Source organism: Brassica oleracea, chromosome C9 (assembly GCF_000695525.1).
Source record: "Brassica oleracea var. oleracea cultivar TO1000 chromosome C9, BOL, whole genome shotgun sequence".
Taxonomy (NCBI): Eukaryota; Viridiplantae; Streptophyta; class Magnoliopsida; order Brassicales; family Brassicaceae; genus Brassica; species Brassica oleracea.
The window spans coordinates 11,646,348-11,666,662 of NC_027756.1; the positions used below are offsets into that span (position 1 = coordinate 11,646,348).

The 20,315-nt window shown below is 36.7% G+C and overlaps 1 protein-coding gene and 1 pseudogene across 1 annotated transcript; both read left to right on the plus strand.

Moving 5' to 3' along the window:
* LOC106314317 overlaps nt 1-4,698 on the plus strand; it is a 24,050-nt pseudogene extending 19,352 nt beyond the window's left edge.
* Nucleotides 4,699-5,627: 929 nt separating this feature from the next.
* On the plus strand, nt 5,628-15,956 carry LOC106318341 (disease resistance protein RML1B-like). Its single transcript, XM_013756274.1, is given in 5 exon segments — nt 5,628-6,103; nt 10,901-12,023; nt 12,139-12,435; nt 14,625-15,299; nt 15,301-15,956. Coding segments are annotated over 5 exon segments (3,204 nt in total). The 3' UTR covers nt 15,934-15,956.
* Nucleotides 15,957-20,315: the final 4,359 nt, after the last annotated feature.

Consider the following 20,315-nt stretch of genomic DNA (forward strand, 5'->3'; position numbering starts at 1 on the left):
AGGTCATTGCTTCCTCAAATGGTACCACTAAACCGGTCGTGGTCCGAAAAGTGGTGGGCTCGGTTTAACTTGGCTTGATCACCAAGGCCGAGTGTCACACGTGGATGTGACAGCCCCGGCGAGTCCGATAGAGGACCGGGGCATGGCGATTCCGATTGAGGACCGTGACCGGGCGATTCCCGAGCGTCTACGCCAGTGTGGTGTAATAGTGAAGGGATTGCCGGTGTCCCTTATGTGGAGGAAGAATGATTATGTTAGGCCCTAGAAGTATATATATATGGTTGATTGATATAACACTCATAAAGAGTGTTTGATTTATTACGGTTTAATAGTTTATTGCTTAAATCGGTCATGCTTTATGATCTTGAATATTGATTGTTGAACTACCCGTCTTGCTTGTGTTTGGGGTGGGGTTTAGAATGACGGGTAGTTGTATATGCTAGATAGGGAACCCTAGCTCACTGAGTGAAACTAGTTCACTTACTCCTCACATCCTTTTGCAGGTGACCAGTAGAAAGGACTATAGCGCTCGCGGAACTGTAGGAGTTAGTGTAGATTGGACATCTTTTGCTAAAGACTCGTTTTCAAGATATATGAATGTATGTTTTACTTTCGGCTGCGTTCATGGACCGTATGTATAATATTTTGGACTTGTGAACTTCGTATTATATATATATGAAATAAAGTATGTTTATAATCGTGACGTGTTGAATCTGATATTAGGTTAGTCCAACCTAACGCAACTTTATGATTCGGTACGGGTTGCAAAGCCTCAGGCCGAAGATTAGAGGAAACGAGTTTTGAATGGATATTCTGGGTTACATAATTATGTTTTGTGACTTGGAAAGTATATTCTTAACCCGTCGTAACACTTACGGACTTAGCAGAGGAAGGTTGTTCAGGCATGTTCTTGTTTGATTGTTGCCCGGCTGACTGACCGATGTCTAAAACGGTTCGGGGGCGTTATATAAATGCTTATGTTTCCACCTGATTGGCGAAGAGATTGTAGAGTAAACCAACACAAACCTATGTTCCACGATGTCTTTAAAGACTAAGACCACATCTGAGCAAAAATACGTCACCACACACCGAGAGTAAACGACGAAACAAAGATAGCTTCGTACTCTCTCAAACTCCACTTTGATCAGATCCACTGAAAGATCAACATGAGAGACAGTGGCACGAAATATAAGACTCCAGCATAACTTGTTCTCCTGCCTCACCCATTCAGAAATCCACTTCATACTCTGCATACGGCGAAAAGACCAACGGCATGACCGTAAGCATGAGAGACTGACCAAACAAGTAATTATTTGGACTTTCACTTGCTCATCTTTGCCCATTGCCTTTAAATCTCTTGCGTAAAACACCACACTACCCATAAGAGGAAAAAAATTGACTCGTCTCTGCTGCTTCCTTTTTCCCACAAAAAGATTGTCAGAATGCATGATAGCACATACGTGGTGATGGCGAAAATTGGACACATCAGCTCCAAGAATGACAAGATTTTGTACTGATTCTTTTGAGTAATACAAAAGACAAGTATAACTCACGGGAAAAGTCACAAGCACTATGTCCACCAACTGAACTCCTCTAAATAGTTTAGCCTCTGATAGCTAGGAACATTTCCGATTTGCATAGACGTAGTGGAGGAGACAGATACAATTTCCTTCTTCAGTACCACTGGATCAATTGTCTCTTTTATAAGATAGAAAGTATTTTTTGTGTCTTGGAACACAAAATCATATGTATTACCAAAGCTATTAGAAAAGCTATTAGAAGACATGCGTCTATCATATTTCCATGGACGTTCAAGGAATATAAGATGTGCACCCATAGATATGCCGCAAAGATATTTTGTTGTAGTTATCTTTGTGTCGCTTGTACCCGTAGTCCGAGTAGCATATATGACACTACGCCACCCATTTTCTGTTCTAGAGTATGTTTTTGCAACGAACAACTCCAACGGACCACTCACGGCAGCATAACTAAACTCATCATTGTAGCAACAATCTTCTTGACCATGCTCCGGCTTGAGAATATGCCATGTTTCATCCAACAATTTTGGATACTCAAAGCCATTGGTTAGTCCTTTATGTCGATCGCGATCTGGTGGCTTGCGATGAAATTGCTGATGACAATCTTTTTCTCCCAAACCATAATTTATATGTTCCTTGAGGACACATATATTATCATCATCAACTACCACGTGAAAATCACCTCCATTGTTGAAGCCTTGAACTTCATCTTCATCATTGAAAAGTGGATCTCTGCAGTAGTGGGAATCTATAAATACTTCATCATCAGAAACATCATAGATAGGCTCATCGGTCAGGTTTGTGACTGGAACATAATAGCTCTCCACGCCGCGTGTGACGATAGGTCTATCGAAAAGCGTCTCTCTTGTCATATCACCATTAATCTCATGAATATCAATTGGGGATATAAGCCTACTTTGAGGAGACATGTCTACCTCTTTTGACTTCACGTCGGTATTGTGACATGGATCCCTGCAAAAATCATCTTCATAATCATCATATATTAGCGCCCCGACGAAGTCTTTAACTTGATCGTGAGGATCCTCCAATTCATGAAATTTATTCTGGCTACGGTTTGTTTTTACAGATAAATTGTTGCTAAGAACATCATCTTCGTCATCCTCCTCAAAAATTTGAGTAGTACGCCGTCTTTGCTGTTGGATAAAAACACTGGCAGTAGTTTCGATGAAGTCACGTAATAACTCTCGCTGTTTATGCTGATGTTTAGCTAGTACACCATTAACGGCAGATGTTATAGCTTGCGATATTATGGAGTTTATAGGATTACGAAGTGTCCTCATACGATCAAGCCCTAATTAAAAAATTAAAGCTCCTGGATTCTGATACCAACTAACGGAGCGGAAGTACCGTTTAGTAACAACTAAACTCATCATTGTAGCAACAATCTTCTTGACCATGCTCCGGCTTGAGAATATGCCATGTTTCATCCAACAATTTTGGATACTCAAAGCCATTGGTTAGTCCTTTATGTCGATCGCGATCTGGTGGCTTGCGATGAAATTGCTGATGACAATCTTTTTCTCCCAAACCATAATTTATATGTTCCTTGAGGACACATATATTATCATCATCAACTACCACGTGAAAATCACCTCCATTGTTGAAGCCTTGAACTTCATCTTCATCATTGAAAAGTGGATCTATGCAGTAGTGGGAATCTATAAATACTTCATCATCAGAAACATCATAGATAGGCTCATCGGTCAGGTTTGTGACTGGAACATAATAGCTCTCCACGCCGCGTGTGACGATAGGTCTATCGAAAAGCGTCTCTCTTGTCATATCACCATTAATCTCATGAATATCAATTGGGGATATAAGCCTACTTTGAGGAGACATGTCTACCTCTTTTGACTTCACGTCGGTATTGTGACATGGATCCCTGCAAAAATCATCTTCATAATCATCATATATTAGCGCCCCGACGAAGTCTTTAACTTGATCGTGAGGATCCTCCAATTCATGAAATTTATTCTGGCTACGGTTTGTTTTTACAGATAAATTGTTGCTAAGAACATCATCTTCGTCATCCTCCTCAAAAATTTGAGTAGTACGCCGTCTTTGCTGTTGGATAAAAACACTGGCAGTAGTTTCGATGAAGTCACGTAATAACTCTCGCTGTTTATGCTGATGTTTAGCTAGTACACCATTAACGGCAGATGTTATAGCTTGCGATATTATGGAGTTTATAGGATTACGAAGTGTCCTCATACGATCAAGCCCTAATTAAAAAATTAAAGCTCCTGGATTCTGATACCAACTAACGGAGCGGAAGTACCGTTTAGTAACATAACACGATGATCCTATTTAGTCTGAGAATGCCTAAGATCAAAGTCTTCTTGTGATCGTTGAGAACACCTTTGTTCTTGCAAGGATTCAAGAGATGTTGTAAAACAAAGCTCTAAGTTTTTATAAAATAATAATCAAAGTTGTGACTCTTACAAATCAAGAGTTCACTATTTATACTAATAAGAAAAAACCTAAGTTCTTAAGGATTAGGATCTAATCTTTTATCCTAAAGTCTTTAATCATTATCTTTCTAAATATTAAGAATACTAATGTTTATCTAGAACAAGAATAAAAAGGAAACAATAAAACCAAAGCCCAATAGAAATAGGATGCTACGCTGCATCAGTTTCTTAACGGGTGGGCTCTGTTACCCGGGAGCGAAGTACCCGCAGAGTTCGATCACCGAGCCAGAGGAAGTTCCTTAACACTTCCTTATCCTGCTTCCTCTAGATTCAAGATTTGCCTCGTGGTTGCACCAAACCATCAAGTCAGAGATTATAGAGTCTCGCAGCTATTGCGTAGTCGCATTGGTAAATGCGAGTTTCACCTCTCCTCCATTGACGAGGCTATCAGAGTTTATCGTATCCCAAGATTTCGAACAGAGCATCTGTTTATCTTTCACTCTGATTGTATTGAAGAAGACCAAAGCATTAGCGAGAGAGTGTTTGAATTTAGCAGCAAACTCCACGACTTTGAGATTGTCGAGTGTGGTGTTCAGATCTTAACCGACGAAATGGAAAGGAGCTGGGCGTTTGAAAACGACTCTAAGATCAGTGACCGAAACAGATGGACAAATCTGTTTGGATCTCTCCAAACTTATGAGTTACGACGATTGAAGCAAGGTAGTTGATGACGTGGCCGCTTACGTGAGCTAAAACATCATGGCTCGTCATATTGGATTCACAAATCTTTTTTTTACTTTGAAAAGATATAAGGAAAATAAATTCAATTTTCCCATGTCTTTCAATTCGGTTCGAATTTTATGTTATTCGGATAACCATGTGTTGTTGCTCTAAACCAACCACTCACGCGTCTATTACCGTAAATGGCGTTGCCACCTCTTACCATCAGCAAGTTGACAAGATACAAAACAAGTAGGAAGGTTCCTTGATTAAGTAATTGTCAACATGGTATTAATGCATTTCACATTTTCAAGTGAGATCTTACACCATGGATTATTTTTTTGGTCAACTGTGTTAGCTGACCGTGAACATATTAACGTATACAATCTGACATCTAAACAAATATATTTTATAACTAGTGTTACTAAACTGAATTTTATCTTGTTCAAAGTATCTGCATCTTCAGGTTTAACAACAACAAGTGTTTGATTAACAGTTCTCCTTTCTTTATAAAAAAAGTCGTTTACTTTTAGGAGTTTGAACTTGAAGAAGTAAAAATACGAATGGACTTATGATCTCTCTCCCTCTCTCGTCAACAGTTAAGGGAGGCCCATGTTCTCCTTCGTATATGATTTAACAACAACAAGTGTTAGTTTGCTTCCTAATTTAAAAGAGCACCACTAAAGAACTACATATCTATGGTTGTCATTTTGCGTAAATCGCTCAAAGTCTCGACTCTTGAGGTAAAGAACAAGAAACCTATTATTTTATTTCATATGAAAGTTTCTCTTTACATAAGTCAACGCGGTTCGCAATACACACAAGGATCCCTGTTTTTATAATATAATTTCTGTATCTATATCTTTCCGGAAAAATCATTTGAAGTGAAACATTGACTTCAACTTCTCTTCACCCTTTTTCTTCTCTCTTGTTTCTCATGGCTTCTCTTACTTCTTCATTGTCGACTCGCAACTGGAGTTACAATGTCTTTGCGAGCTTTCACGGGCCTGATGTCCGTAAAACACTTCTCAGCCACATGCGTGAACAGTTTAATGTCAATGGGATCACTATGTATAATGATCAAAAGATGGTGAGAAGCGAAGAGATAGCTCCTTCACTCACAAATGGTATAAGAGAATCTAGGATCGCGATTGTGATTCTCTCCAAGAAATATGCGTTGTCAAGCTGGTGTTTGGATGAATTGGTGGAGATATTGGAGTGCAAAAAATCTATGGGACAGATAGTGATGACCATCTTCTATGGAGTGGAGCCATCTGATGTACGGAAACAGACCGGGGAATTCGGGATCGCTTTCGAGGATACTTGTGAACATAAGACGAAGGAGGCAAAGCAGAAATGGATCAAAGCTTTGACTAATGTGAGCAACATTGCTGGAGAAGACTTCCTAAGATGGTTAGTTTTTATTTTCTTATAGGTTATACAAAGAAAATAAATAGTTAATGGTGTTATAAGGGAATGGTTTTGTTGAATGGATACTAGAACTCCATGTTATAAACTATTGGGAACAGAGAAAGGTTATCATGTGACTATTTGATGGAAACTATTGGGTGCTTTCTGTAGAAGTTGTATTTCATATATCTTTCACAATGTACAAGAGTTCCAATATATACACAAGAAGACTAGGGAAGATATGAACAACATTCCTTAAAGAGAGGAACTAGAATATTATGCAGTAAATGGTAGATCTTCATCGTATATTCTTCTTATCCTTACACGCCCCCTCAAGATAGAGTGGGAGAGCACACTCCAATCTTGTGTCTGAGTTCCAAGAACCGTGCACGAGAAAGGGGTTTAGTAAGAGCATCCGCAAGCTGGTCTCGAGTGTTGACATGAGCGACTGCAAGTGCTCCGCTTTGAACCTGATTGCGGACAAAGTGGTAGTCGATGGCTATGTGTTTCATCCTAGAGTGGAAGACCGGATTGGCACAGAGGAAAGTAGCCCCGACATTGTCACAAAAAAATGACAGGTTTAGCTGGTAAAGAGACCCCAAGTTCTGAAAGAACATTACAGATCCAGTTTATTTTCGAGGCCGCATTAGCTACAGCTCTGTATTCAGCCTCTGTGGACGACCTTGCGACTCCGTTCTGTTCTGTTTCTTGGACGACCAGGATATTGGGTGCTTGCCAAGGTAGATAACATACGAGTTGGTGGAGACGTAGTCGTCGTAATCACCAGCCCAGTCTGCATCTGAGTATCCTTGAAGAACCAGTTTGTTAGTGGCAGAGAAGTAAATATCGTGTGTCGGAGTGCCGGCAAGATATCGCAGTATTCTCTTGGCCGCTTGCCAGTGATCCTCTGTTGGCATGTGCATGAACTGAGACAGTTTGTTGACTGCGAAGGCGATATCCAGACGCGTGAACTGGAGGTATTGAAGGCTTCCGATGAGGCGTCTGTACTTTGTGGGATCCACGAGAGCGATACCCGAGTGGAGATGGAGTTTTGGTGAGGACGCCATAGGGGTGGTGACGGGTTTGGCATTGGTCATGTCATATTTATGCAGCAGATCGAGAATGTATTTTCGTTGACACAGGTGAAGCCTGTCTATGGTTTGATGCGCTTCAACACCGCTCTGCAAGCAAGGTGAGAACGCGCTGAATACCAGTCACTGTATTGCCAGTGATCAAGATGTCGTCAACATATATGAGAAGATAGATATGTTGGCCAGCAGTGTGTAGAATGAACAGCAATGTGTCAGCGAGAGAATTCTGAAAGCCGAGACTGAGAAGGAAGGTTTTGAGCTCGACATACCATGCCCGTGGGGCTTGTTTGAGACCATAAACTGCTTTGTTGAGGCAACATACATAGTCCAGTTTGTCTGCGTCGACGAACCCTGGTGGTTGGTCCATATAGACTTCCTCAGTCAGAGTACCTTGTAAGAACGCGTTGTTGACATCTAACTGTTTGATAGGCCATGAGTTATTCACTGCGACATCAAGAGCAAGGCGCAAGGTAGTGGACTTGATCACTGGGCTAAAGGTCTCTATGTAGTCCCGACCAAACTCTTGGTTATACCCTTTTGCAACAAGTCGCGACTTGGAGCATTTGTGCGAGCTGTCGGCATTGTACTTGTCTTTGTACAACCATCTGCAGCCAACTACATTGGTGTGAGGTTTTCGAGGAACAAGATCGTACGTTCCGTTACGAGCAAACGCATCAATTTCTATGGACATGGACCCTCTCCACTTCTTGTCTTTGAGAGCTTGAGTAACCGTCGTTGGTTCCGTAGCTCGAGTTGATAGCAGAGCCGCAGAGTAATTGTATTTGGGGTTGGGCTTTGATAACTATTCTTTTTCCGAGTAACCATGGAGTGTTGATTCGGAGGTGGAGGAGACGGTGAAGGTGGTGGCGACGATGATGATGGAGAGGTCGCGGATGAATGATGTTCTGACGAGGAGCCAGAGGTCAGAGATGGCGATGGTGTGGGCATGTGTTCGCCATGATGTGCGCTGGAACCAGTCGACAACTCTGCGCTGGAACCAGTCGACAACTCTGCGCTCACGGTATGATCGTTAGTAACACTAAGAGAAGGTGTAGTATAAGATACCTGTTCTGACGAGTGAGGTTCTGAGCTCGTGGTTTCCGTTTGCTGTACGAGTGGTGGTTTGGGAGAAGGAATTATTGTGACTGGTGGTGATGTATAAGGTGGGGAGGTTTCGGGTGGGGATGGGTTTGAGTGTGAAGCGATGAGCTTTGGAAAAGGGAACACGGACTCGTCGAACTTGACATGTCTTGAGACATAGATACGACCAGTGCTGGGCTGTAAGCACAAGTACGCGCTTTGAGTAGGCTAGTAGCCTATGAAGACGAAAGGCGTCGATATGTCTTCAAGTTTGTGACTTGTATACGGCCGGAGCCACGGAAAACAGAGGCAGCTGTAGACTCTTGTTTTTGAGTAGTTCGGTTGTGTACCAAAGATCTTGTGCAGAGGAGTGTCCATGTTTAAGACCGGTGTGGGGAGGCGATTGATCAGGTAGTTGGCGGTTGCAAAAGCATAGGTCCAGTACTTCTTGGGCATTGACGCATGAGTAAGCAAGGTGAGGCCAGTCTCAACAAGATGGCGGTGCTTTCTCTTTGATATTCCGTTATGTTCAGGCGTGTGGGGAGGGGAGGTGAGGTGAGAGATGCCAGCGTCGGCGAGAAGTTGTCTGAGGGCGATGAACTCTCCTCCATTATCTGAGTAGAGAGTCCCTATTTTGGTCGAGAGTTTGTTCTCCACAAGCGATTTGAATGTCTGGAAGGTAACGTTGACTTGTGATTTGAGTTTGAGCGGAAAGACCCATGTGTAGCGGCTGAAGTGATCTATTAACACCAAGTAGTACTTGTAATTGTCAACAGATTCTATAGGTGAACTCCATAGGTCTGTGTAAACATATTCTAGGGGACGAGAAGAGGTGATTGTGTTTTGAAAGAAAGGCAGTTTATGAGATTTATTGATAGCACAATCTGAGCACAAAGTGTTTTGGGTTACAGATTTGGTGCAAGGTAAGGAAAAATTGGAAACAACACTTTTAAGAATAGAAGCAGCAGGATGTCCTAGGCGAAAATGCTAATCAGACAAAGTTAATTTTGGGTTTGAGGAAGCAAAGAAAGCATGAAAGGTTGATGGTTGAGTTGGCCACTCATACAGCTCATCCTTGGTCTTGCCTTGGATTAACGGGACCCCCGAGCTGAGATCCTTCACCTGAAAAGAAGCAGGGAAAAATTCTACAGAAACCTTATTAGCATTACATAGACGATATACTGAGTTAAGGTTCTTTTTGATATTTGGTACACAAAGAACATTGTTCAATAGCAGGTTGCGAGTATTAGAGGGTATAGAGATGGAACCAGTGTGAGTAATATGGAGAGACCAGAACCATCACCAATTAGAACCGAGTCATCTCCAGTGTATGGATGTTGAATTGACATTTTGTGCAGGTCGCTTGTCAAGTGATGAGTCGCACCAGAGTCCATTAGCCACGCATTGGAGGGGTATTGAGTCGCGACAGCTACATTTGCGCGAGGTTGCCATGGACGGAACGGAGAGGCGCCTGTGTTTGTGGACTGTTGGAACATCTGAGGGCACCTCCTAGCACTGTGTCCGAAGACACTACAGATTTGGCACTTGCCTTGATATCCCCTTGACTGCTTGTACTCTTGTTTCTGAGTGTTGTAGGCCGGAGCTTTGGAGTTGTTGTTCCAGTTGTTGCTCCAGTTGGAGTTTTGTCCTCGTTGGTGATTTTGTTGTTGTTTAGGACGAGAGGAAGCAACGTTCGCAGTCATAGGGATTGCGTTCGAGACAGGCGTGGAGATCGCTAAGAGCTTTGATTCTCTGTTTATGAGTTTCTCATGAATCTCCACGATAGAAGGAGAGGTGTCTCGCCCTTTGGTCTGCTCGGTTACAGCCTTGTAATCATCAGGTAGACCATCAATTATGTATTCCACTTTATCTTCATGATCCAAGGGCTTCCCAAGTAGAGCTAGTTGATCAAAACGAGTGGTCAGGCCTCGCATGTAGTCGTCGATAGTTTTGTCCCCCTTAGTGTACTGCTTTAGCTGAAGCCGGAGTTGTTGAATGTGGCCTCTGCTTGGAGTGGCATACGTAGCGCTGAGGGACTTCCACATCTCATAAGCAGTCGTTGTGTTGGTGACAAGTGACTGGATCGAAGGCGACAGAGTTCCTAATAGGCCACTGTATATGAGACGATCTTGGCGGTGCCACTTCGTGTGTTCTGGGTTTGTGACAGTCTCGTCATCGACAGTGATCGTTGGAGGAGGGGCTGGTGAAGATCCATCGAGGTGACCAGCTAAAGCGTAGCCGTTAAGTAAAGCATGGAGCTGAGGGTTCCACGTCATGTAGTTCGTTGATGTGATTTTGTTGACGTTAACCATGTTAATGTTGAGAAGAGGTTTTGTGGCGTCGAGTTCTTCAGCGATAGCAGCCATGTTTTTGGTGAGAAGAGATCGAGGGCGGCTGCTAATTTTTTTTTTTTTTTTTTTTAGGGTAATCGGTATTGCTCTGATACCATGCAGAAGTTGTATTTCATATATCTTTCACAATGTACAAGAGTTCCAATATATACAAGAAGACTAGAGAAGATATTAACAACATTGTTTAGAGAGGAACTAGAATATTATGCAGTAAATGGTAGATCTTCATCGTATATTCTTCTTATCCTTACACTTTCCTGTTCTTTCTCTTTTGTTAGGGCAAATGAAGCGGACATGATCAAGCAAATTGCCAGAGACGTTTCAGATAAACTCAATGCTACACCGTCTAGAGACTTTGATGGCATGTTGGGACTTGAACCTCACATAAGAGAATTGAAGTCTTTACTAAATTTAGATGATAATGGAGTTATGATGGTTGCAATCACTGGTCCTGCGGGCATTGGTAAGACCACCATTGCTAGGGCTTTACAAAATCAAATCTCTAATAGGTTTCAGCTTACTTGTTTTGTGGACAACCTTAGGGAAAACAATCATAGTGGTTTTGATGAACATGGTTGGAAGCTGCGTTTACAGGAGCAATTTCTTTCAAATCTCTTGAATCTTGGTAGAATTAGGATAGGCCATTCTGGTGTGATAGAAGAAAGGCTATCCAAGCATAGGGTGCTCATCATTCTTGATGATGTGTACCATATAAAGCAATTAGAAGCGCTAGCAAATAAAACAACATGGTTTGGTTCTGGAAGCAGGATTATAATTACCACAGAAAACAAAGAGATTTTGCAGCAACATGGTATCAAAAATATGTACCGTGTGGGGCTTCCATCTGATGAACAAGCGCTCAAGATCTTATGCAGATATGCTTTTGGAAACAACTCTCACAACCAGGGTTTTGAAAAGCTTGTACCAAGAGTGACAAAGCTTTGTGATAACCTTCCGTTGGGTCTAAGTGTTGTGGGTTCATCTTTGCGTGGGAAGGAGGCGGATGAATGGGAAGAGGTACTGAGCAGGCTGGAGACTAATCTTGATCGAGATAGCGGAACTATTCTTGATCGAGATATTGAGGACGTACTAAGAGTGGGCTATGAGAGCTTAGATGAGAATGAGCAAACGCTATTCCTCCACATTGCAGTCTTTTTCAACTATAAAAGTTGGAATCTCGTGAACACCATGTTCGATGACAGTGACTTGGATGTCAAACATGGGTTGAAGATCCTTGTAAACAGATCTCTCATCATACAGACCATTGGATATGAGCATAGAATAGTGATGCACAGATTACTAGAACAAATGGGTAAAAAAGCCATTCAAAAACAAGACCCTTGGAAACGCCGGATCTTGATGAATGCTCGGGAGATTTGTGATGTTCTTCAACATGCCAAAGTAAGTTCTTTCTCCTGCATTTACTTTTTTTTTTTGTTCAGTACGTAAGTGTCATTCTTTAAACTAAACATTTGCCAGGCTGCTTACAGTTTCTATTTATTTGGAATTTGACTAGGGTACATGGAATGTTCTTGGTATATCTTTTGATATATCAAGAATCAACGAACTATCCATCAGCAAGAAAGCTTTTAAAAGAATGACTGATCTCCGATTCCTCAAAATTTACAAAAGACAATATGACGGGAATGATAGAATGCATATACCGGAGGAGATTCAGTTTCCGTGCGGACTAAGGTTACTAGATTGGGAAGCATATCCGAGCAAGAGTCTTCCTCCTACGTTCAATCCTCAATATCTTGTTGAACTCAGTATGAAGAATAGCAAGCTCGAGAAGCTATGGGAAGGGATCAAGGTATTGTTTCATAATATAAAATAGGTTTTTATCCGCATTTTCTAAGTAATTTCTCTTATTTTTTTGATAAAGTATTAATTTATAAAAAATATATTTGTGTTTATTTTGTTAATATTCGTTAACCAATTTTGTTAATATTTTTAGTAGTACATAAAAGTAGTTTTGCGTGGCCTTAATTACAAGGTTTTTACAATATAAACGATTTTGATCGTTATACTTTGTTGTAAATGATAATACTATCTAATTTTTATTATGATAGAAATGAATTTATATATACAATAGTACTTAATTTTATTTCACATTTTTTAACCCGTTTTAGATATTTTATTTTGGTCATGTTAATAAATATAAATTTCATTTCTAACACTTAGATTAAAAATGAATTAAAATATATCTACTTTATTAAAATAGAAGTACAAATAATAAATAACCATAAGACTTACAACTTAATTACAATACAATGGTCATTTAAGTAATTAATAAACTTAAATCTAAATTATTTTTTTTACTAAATTTATTCCACAACAAATTCATGATAAATATTACACTTAAAGCACATTGATACTATAAACCTTAATATGTAAAATAGAAAACCTTTTTCCATAAATTTGTGGGTATTATCCTCTATTAAATAATGTTTATTACATTTAAAAAAAAATTATTGTTAATGAAATCAATTAACAATATTTTAAAAATTTAAAGGATATGCCGTATTTGGGAATAAAAACTTAATAATGAGAACATATTTAAAAAGATCCATTTTACTTCATAATTCTAAATTTGTACCTAATTAAAATTTTCAAATAACCAATTTGACTAATCTATTTAATTGACGATATTGTTTTAGATATATATAACTAAAATACTATTAAAAAATTATTTTTAAATTATGCATGATATTATTACATATGTTCAATTGAACTTTACCTTAAATTATTTTTCTTTATTAAGGATTTGAAATATTTGATTTGGCAATAACATGTACATTTAAGTATTGGTATTAAAAAAATTAAAAACATCTAAGATTATTCTTATGAAAAAATTGTAATAGGGAAAGTTTCAAAAGAATATTCTTCAAGTTTTGTATGTAAAGAAAAACATTTAGACAAGATAACAATGTTCTAAAAAAAAGAAAAAAAAGTTCATATAAAATAAAAATCCTACATATAATAAAATGTTAAAGTCAATAAGTTTAAAATAAAATTAATTTGATAATGATATAAATACAAAAAAATGTAATTACTCATTCTAACAAATTACTCATTTTAATAAGTATAATATAAATATTTTACTAAAAATGCATGACGAATATTTATATATCGGGTTGATAAATTAAAAATTAAGACTACTTATATAACGGGTTGGAAGTTTAGCTATAGTTATCATTTATGACCAAAAACCTATCAAAACATCTCAAATATTATTTTTGCATATATATTTTAGTTTATAGAAAACACATACATAAACTAAAAATAAACTAAAAATATATTTTAATTATTATGCGTAATGTCATAATAAAAAATACATAATACGTGAAAAAATAAATATATATTATATTATTTATAGAAAACAAAAGTATATTTCTAAAAAATGAAAAAAATGGTTTCTCTTTTTTACTGGAAACTCAAATGTTGTAAATAATTATTTCCAATGCGTATCAAACCGACCAATGAAAGGCTACTAGCATTTCTTTTACCACTAGCCAACTCGGTATCGGGTAAACAAAAATGATATCGGTTAAATAAAAACAAATATTCGCGTGATATTTACATTTACAGTTATATAAATCATTTTAATTTTACTATTAATGGAATTATGTAACAGCAATATATGTATTATGTGATGTATTTTTGTCACCTTTTTATTATAATTTTTATAGATTATATAATGGTGTAAAAAATATTTAGTTACATTACATAAACAAAAAAGCACTTGTTCGGTCGGGTGGGTCCAGCTCTAGTTAATATTAATTTGAATATTTCATTTTATAATATTCATTTTAAGAACTTGAAATATGCACAAAATACATTAATTTATGTTGTTAGTTACTTCAAATTTATAATAGCATATTTAGTAAAATAACACTTCAGACAAATGCTAGTTCTGTATAGTATATATTTTAATAAGATAAATATGTATATTTTATCTTCATGTTATATGATTTTCTTTCTTTTTGTGTCTACGTTCAGCAGCTCGCAAATCTCCAGAAGGTAGATTTTTCAGGATCTGTTCATTTGAAGGAACTTCCCGATCTTTCAAATGCTTCAAGTCTTGAGAAGTTGGATCTGATAGGCTGCGAGAGCTTGGTAGAGATTCCATCCTCTTGTTCGAATCTTCATAAACTACAGAAGTTGTGGGTGAGTGGATGCATAAACCTACAAGTAATTCCAGCTCGCATGAACTTGGCATCCCTTGATGAAGTCTTCATGAGAGGATGCTCAAGGTTGAAAAACATTCCAGTCATGTCAACGAACATCAGAAAACTGTGTATATCTGAGACAGCGGTTGAAGATGTGCCTGCATCAACTAAGCTGTGGACTCGTCTTACGTCTCTCAGTATAAACAAAGGTGGAAAGCTAAAGAGATTAACATATCTCCCCAAGAATGTCACAGATCTAGACCTAAGCTATTCTGATATTCAAAAGATTTCAGATAGTATCAAAGCCCTTCATCAGCTACGGAACCTTAATCTAGCTGGCTGCACAAGACTCGCGTCATTACCAAAGCTCCCTGGCTCGGTCAAAACCATAATAGCGGAAGACTGTGAGTCACTGGAGACCGTATCTAGCTCTTTGAACAATCCAAATGCGCGGCTCAATTTCATCAACTGCTTCAAACTTAGTCAACAAGCAAGAAGAGCAATTTTTTAAACAATCTTTCTTTACAGGAGGGGCACTCTTACCAGGAACAGAAGTGCCTGAAGAGTTCGATCACCGAGGAAGAGGAACCTCATTGACTATTCGTCCAGACGGTAACCCTTACAGCGGCTTTGTGGTTTGCGTCGTGATTTCTCCTAAGCAGCAAGAGTTTAGTTTTTCCCAGCTAAAGTGTCGTCGCATAGGCGTAGCTCAAGACGACTTCTATCCAGTTGAAATGTTGGTCTACGTAGGCGAAGTCCACAAGTTTCGAAGGGAGCATCTATTTGTTTTCGACTCTCGGTTTCTAGAGTTCTACCCATCTGATATGAGCAGAGAGATAGTACTCGAGCTGAGCAGCAACTCCAACGATTTCAATATTATTGACTGTGGTGCCAGGATCTTGACCGACGAGAATGGGAGCAATGAATGTGGCTTAGACGACCAAGTGTTAGAAGAAGAAACTGAGCTTGAATCTAGCGAAGCCTTTGAAGATAGCATCGAACATTCAAATGAAGCAGCCTGTTACACGGAAGAAGGGGACAATCTAGACGGTGGAAAATGTACTGATTGTTGGAGTTGGCTCTTGCTCTGCTTCGATCTCTCCCATTTGTTGAGATTTGTTTCAGGAAGAAGACGATAAAATCTGGACATAACTAGGGCAGATGTCTAAAGCTATGTGATTTCCTAAAGACCATGTCTAAAGCTATGCGATGCTGAGGTTATTGTCTTGGAGGTTATCTATCCCTTATATATTAAAGAATAAGCATCGTAATTAATGTATTCACACTGTAATAGACACGTGGCAACTTCACAATCGATTTGATAATAAAACACTATATTTCATACTATATATTTCGTATTTTTTAATATAAAACTCACATGCATGGTTCCAATAAAAATTTGAATTTTTCGCTTCGAATCAAAACAAATAACGAATCAAAAGCTAAATTATGTATATATATATATATATATATATAAATGTTGTTATCTCTCTTGTGAAGACACCTCAGCGCCACGTCATTAAGTCGAATGTTCTGGTCTAGACACGTGTCCGTCAACTCCAAAGTACTGTGTTTCAATTAATAGGATAAGTTTAATTTGGACTTGCTAAAAAACCAAGAAGTTTGACTTGGATGGACCATACAACAAGACTATTATTTTTTAAATTGGTCCGTACGAAAAGCATTATTTGACTTAGGTTATGACATGTTTCTTCTTCCTCCCGCTGAGAAAAAAACTGAGGCGTTTCTGTTCTCTGTTAGATTTATTAAATACAATTAATGTTTTCATTAATATCACCGACTCAATCATCCAAAACGTCTCATTCCATACATCTCCTATCTCAAATTGTTGTGGATTTACACCTATAAATAAGTGAGTTCACGATTAATGTTAATTTAACCTCCGAGTTAATACTTACAGTACTAAAAACATTCCAAAAAAGTTCAAAATCGTCTACCTATCATACCACCACTAAAAATTCACTATTATTTTGCAGGACCACATACGAAAACCAAAAAGAATGGTCATATTAACCCAAACAACATTTAAAAGACAAAATATAAGGATAAGTTCACGAACTCAAGCTTCCTACTTTAAAAGGGCCAAACACTAAAATTGAGATATAACAAATAAATTATTTAGATGTTAATATATAATAAATCACTGAAATTAACTAAATGTGATTTTTTTAAATACTTTAATAAAAAAAAATTCAACTGAGAATGATATAATATCTCAATCATGGTAATATCATAGAAGCAAAAAGTCAAACAAAAATTATTTACAGATTAACTAACCAATAACTTAAATTAATAAAATAGTATATCTCATACGCACTTTTTGCAAATATGAACCTAAAACACCAATTACAAAATTATATAAAAAATAATAACATATATCACAAGTAAAGTTTGATTTGAACCAAAAAATATGGATATCCGTAACTCTACGAAGCAAATCAAATAATAAAATACAATTAAAAAAAAGCAAATCACAAATACCTATATTTTTAGGAACGGATATCTAATTTGATCTGTTATATGCATATATATACATATATGTACAGAATTATATATATATATATATATATATATATATATGTTATATATATTATAGTTTATATAAGTTTTACAATATTTTTATGAATTATATTTTTTATATTAGGTATTAAAATTTAAAAAGTTAAATAATATTTTATTTTTGTAATAAAATGTTATTATTTAAATTTTCGATTATTTTTAAAATTTTATTTTATCTACGGATCAAATCAGATATTCTTTAAAATTCTAAATCATTTCGGATATCAGAGTCACCGACTATCCAGGTGGCTAAAGATTGAATCAACGTGAATGCCTCCAAATACCCGGATATTCGATATGTGTCCACTTCTATTTACGAATACAATTTATTTATCTTTATATGAAAAAAATTCACTTATGCAAGGCCTTTTTAATTTTTAATTAATTCTAATTTTATCTTTCATGTATTATTTTGAACAAAAATGTCATTTAATATTAATTAACAATATCTTTATATATATTTCAACTATTTTTGTATACTCTTACATACACATACATGTGCACCTTGATGTGAGCACCTTGTGACTAAGTATTTATCACAACTGAAGTATCTATTTTTTTTTGGAAGTTGAAATATTTTTTTCTTAAAGCTTCTTTCACTACTGACCAAATTGTAGTGAAATGATATGTCTTAACAATTTTTTTTTTTTCTTGAACTATTATACGTTTACAAACTATGATATGAAACCATTGGTTCGACATGACGACTATTTAAAATTCATAACATGAAAATAAACAAATGATAGTATTTTTTGGTTTTTACCGAAAAAACTAAAAAATCAAACATTCTAACCGAATAAACCAAAATAAATATTAATTTAAAATAATAGTTTTATTTTAGGAGATTAAAAACAAAAAAAATAACTTAAAACCGAACCGATATCCAGATTAAATGTGTTTTTATTAAAAATAACGAAACTAATAATCACATCCCGCGCAAGGCGCGGGTTATTACCTAGTATATATTTATATAAAGTTGGTTTTTTCCCTTCTTCTGACAAGTGGCGGGGGGATTTTGGGATACGTGTCATCCATGTATTTTTTTTATATTTTAGGTCTTTTTTCTTTTAGATTATTGCAATTTGGCCAAATACCTTATAATTGTGCACTGTCTAATCATTTTTGCACTAACTATTATCATTTTTTTTTGGCATCTGCTAACTATTATCATATGAAGTTTGATAATCTATTTTTTTGTTTACTAAAATTCAATATGAATAAATAAATTAATAAAATAATAGAAATAAATTTTACATATTTAATTTATTCATAACTAAAAATAACATAATTTTTTTTTATTTTTTTACCATTTTCTATTATTTAATTTACAAATTATATATTTATTTAACTATTAAAAATATAAATGACCAAACTAATAAAAAGAAATTAAAGTGCAATACATAATCTAAACATAAAACTTCCACAATCACAAAGAAAAAGCAAAATAAAATAGTAATACTAACTCAATAAACGTTTCGAGCTGAAAAAAGATCAACAAAGAAGACTAATTTATCTCATTTTACCATAGAATGTCTTGGCTAGAACAAGCAGATGTCAAGGTAAAAAGATAAAATATGAGATAAAGAAATCCCCGGAGCACAAAGGATCGCTATCAAGCACCAGCGCAAAAAAACCAAAAAAACGGGTCATAGAAAGAATAATCATCGGAAGAACAAAGTCACCACAGAACAAAAAGACGCATGTCTAAAACACCAGCAGCACAACCACCAGCTAATAGATAAGAAGCACCTCACAAACTAAACAAGTACATACAAAGCGCCCATGACAGCGAAGAACCACAAAACTCTGAATAGAAGAAACCAAAGGTACAAAAGACTAGCTCCGCACACCTACACCAAGGGATGCATGAGAAGAATATAAACAACCTTCCAAGCGCACAAATCATACACATAGAAAAACACTATCCAAACCTGGAGTAGCAAAAATGGCGAAAGAAATAGCCACCAGAGACGTGATCAGCGATGAAAGGTGCAACGAGATGAGATAACAAAGAGATAAAAAGAGACAAAATTAAATCCACGAACCGTGGAGCCATCCTCGAGCTATGAAAATAGAACATAGAAGTCAGACCACCAAAAACCAGATCTTGAAAACCAAGACGAGCAAAGACTATCGATGGCAAACCATCGACGAGGAAAACAACATCAATGACAACTAAACTCTTACCCAACCCAACGAGATGTAGTTTCTAACATTAGCCAAAATTGAAAGAAAAAAAAACGACCAATATTGTAAGAAACAACCACACAACATGGAACTAATATGCATAATCTATATAACAAATACCAGATAATCTCACAGAAAAAGAAAGTGACGAAAACAAGAGCACGGAGGTGAGTCTTTTCCCAGTGATGGTGAGAAGCACTGCACACCAGAGAGGCAAACGAAATACATAGATGGTGACAACTCAATGGCAAAATATGGGGGAAAGTGCTAAAAATATCTAAAAAAAATAATGTGAAAAAATGTGAAAAACTAAAATACAATTTGACACTGTTAATCTTAGAATCAACAAATGCTTAAAGATAAAGTTATTGAAATTCAATATGTTTTACATCAGAAACTCATTTCACCACTAAACCCCTATATATTAATTGAGAAGCATTTGAAAAATTAGAACCCTCATTTTGTATTAATTAAAAAAAACTTCAAATCCTAGGTAGCACTCTAAATGCCTTCTAAATTCTATTTCAAAGAATTCTAGAGCATCTAATATAAAGTATAGTTTATCTAATGGTATCACATTATTCCATAATTATATAACACTAGAAAAGATTATATTAACCTAAAATATAGGAAGTGTGTATTCTTTCCTTAAATAAAAGCTACGGAATTACCTAATATGATTTACATATATATGACAATTAATGATTATGAATAATAAAGATTTGATAACAATTTTTGCATCCTTCTTCATTTT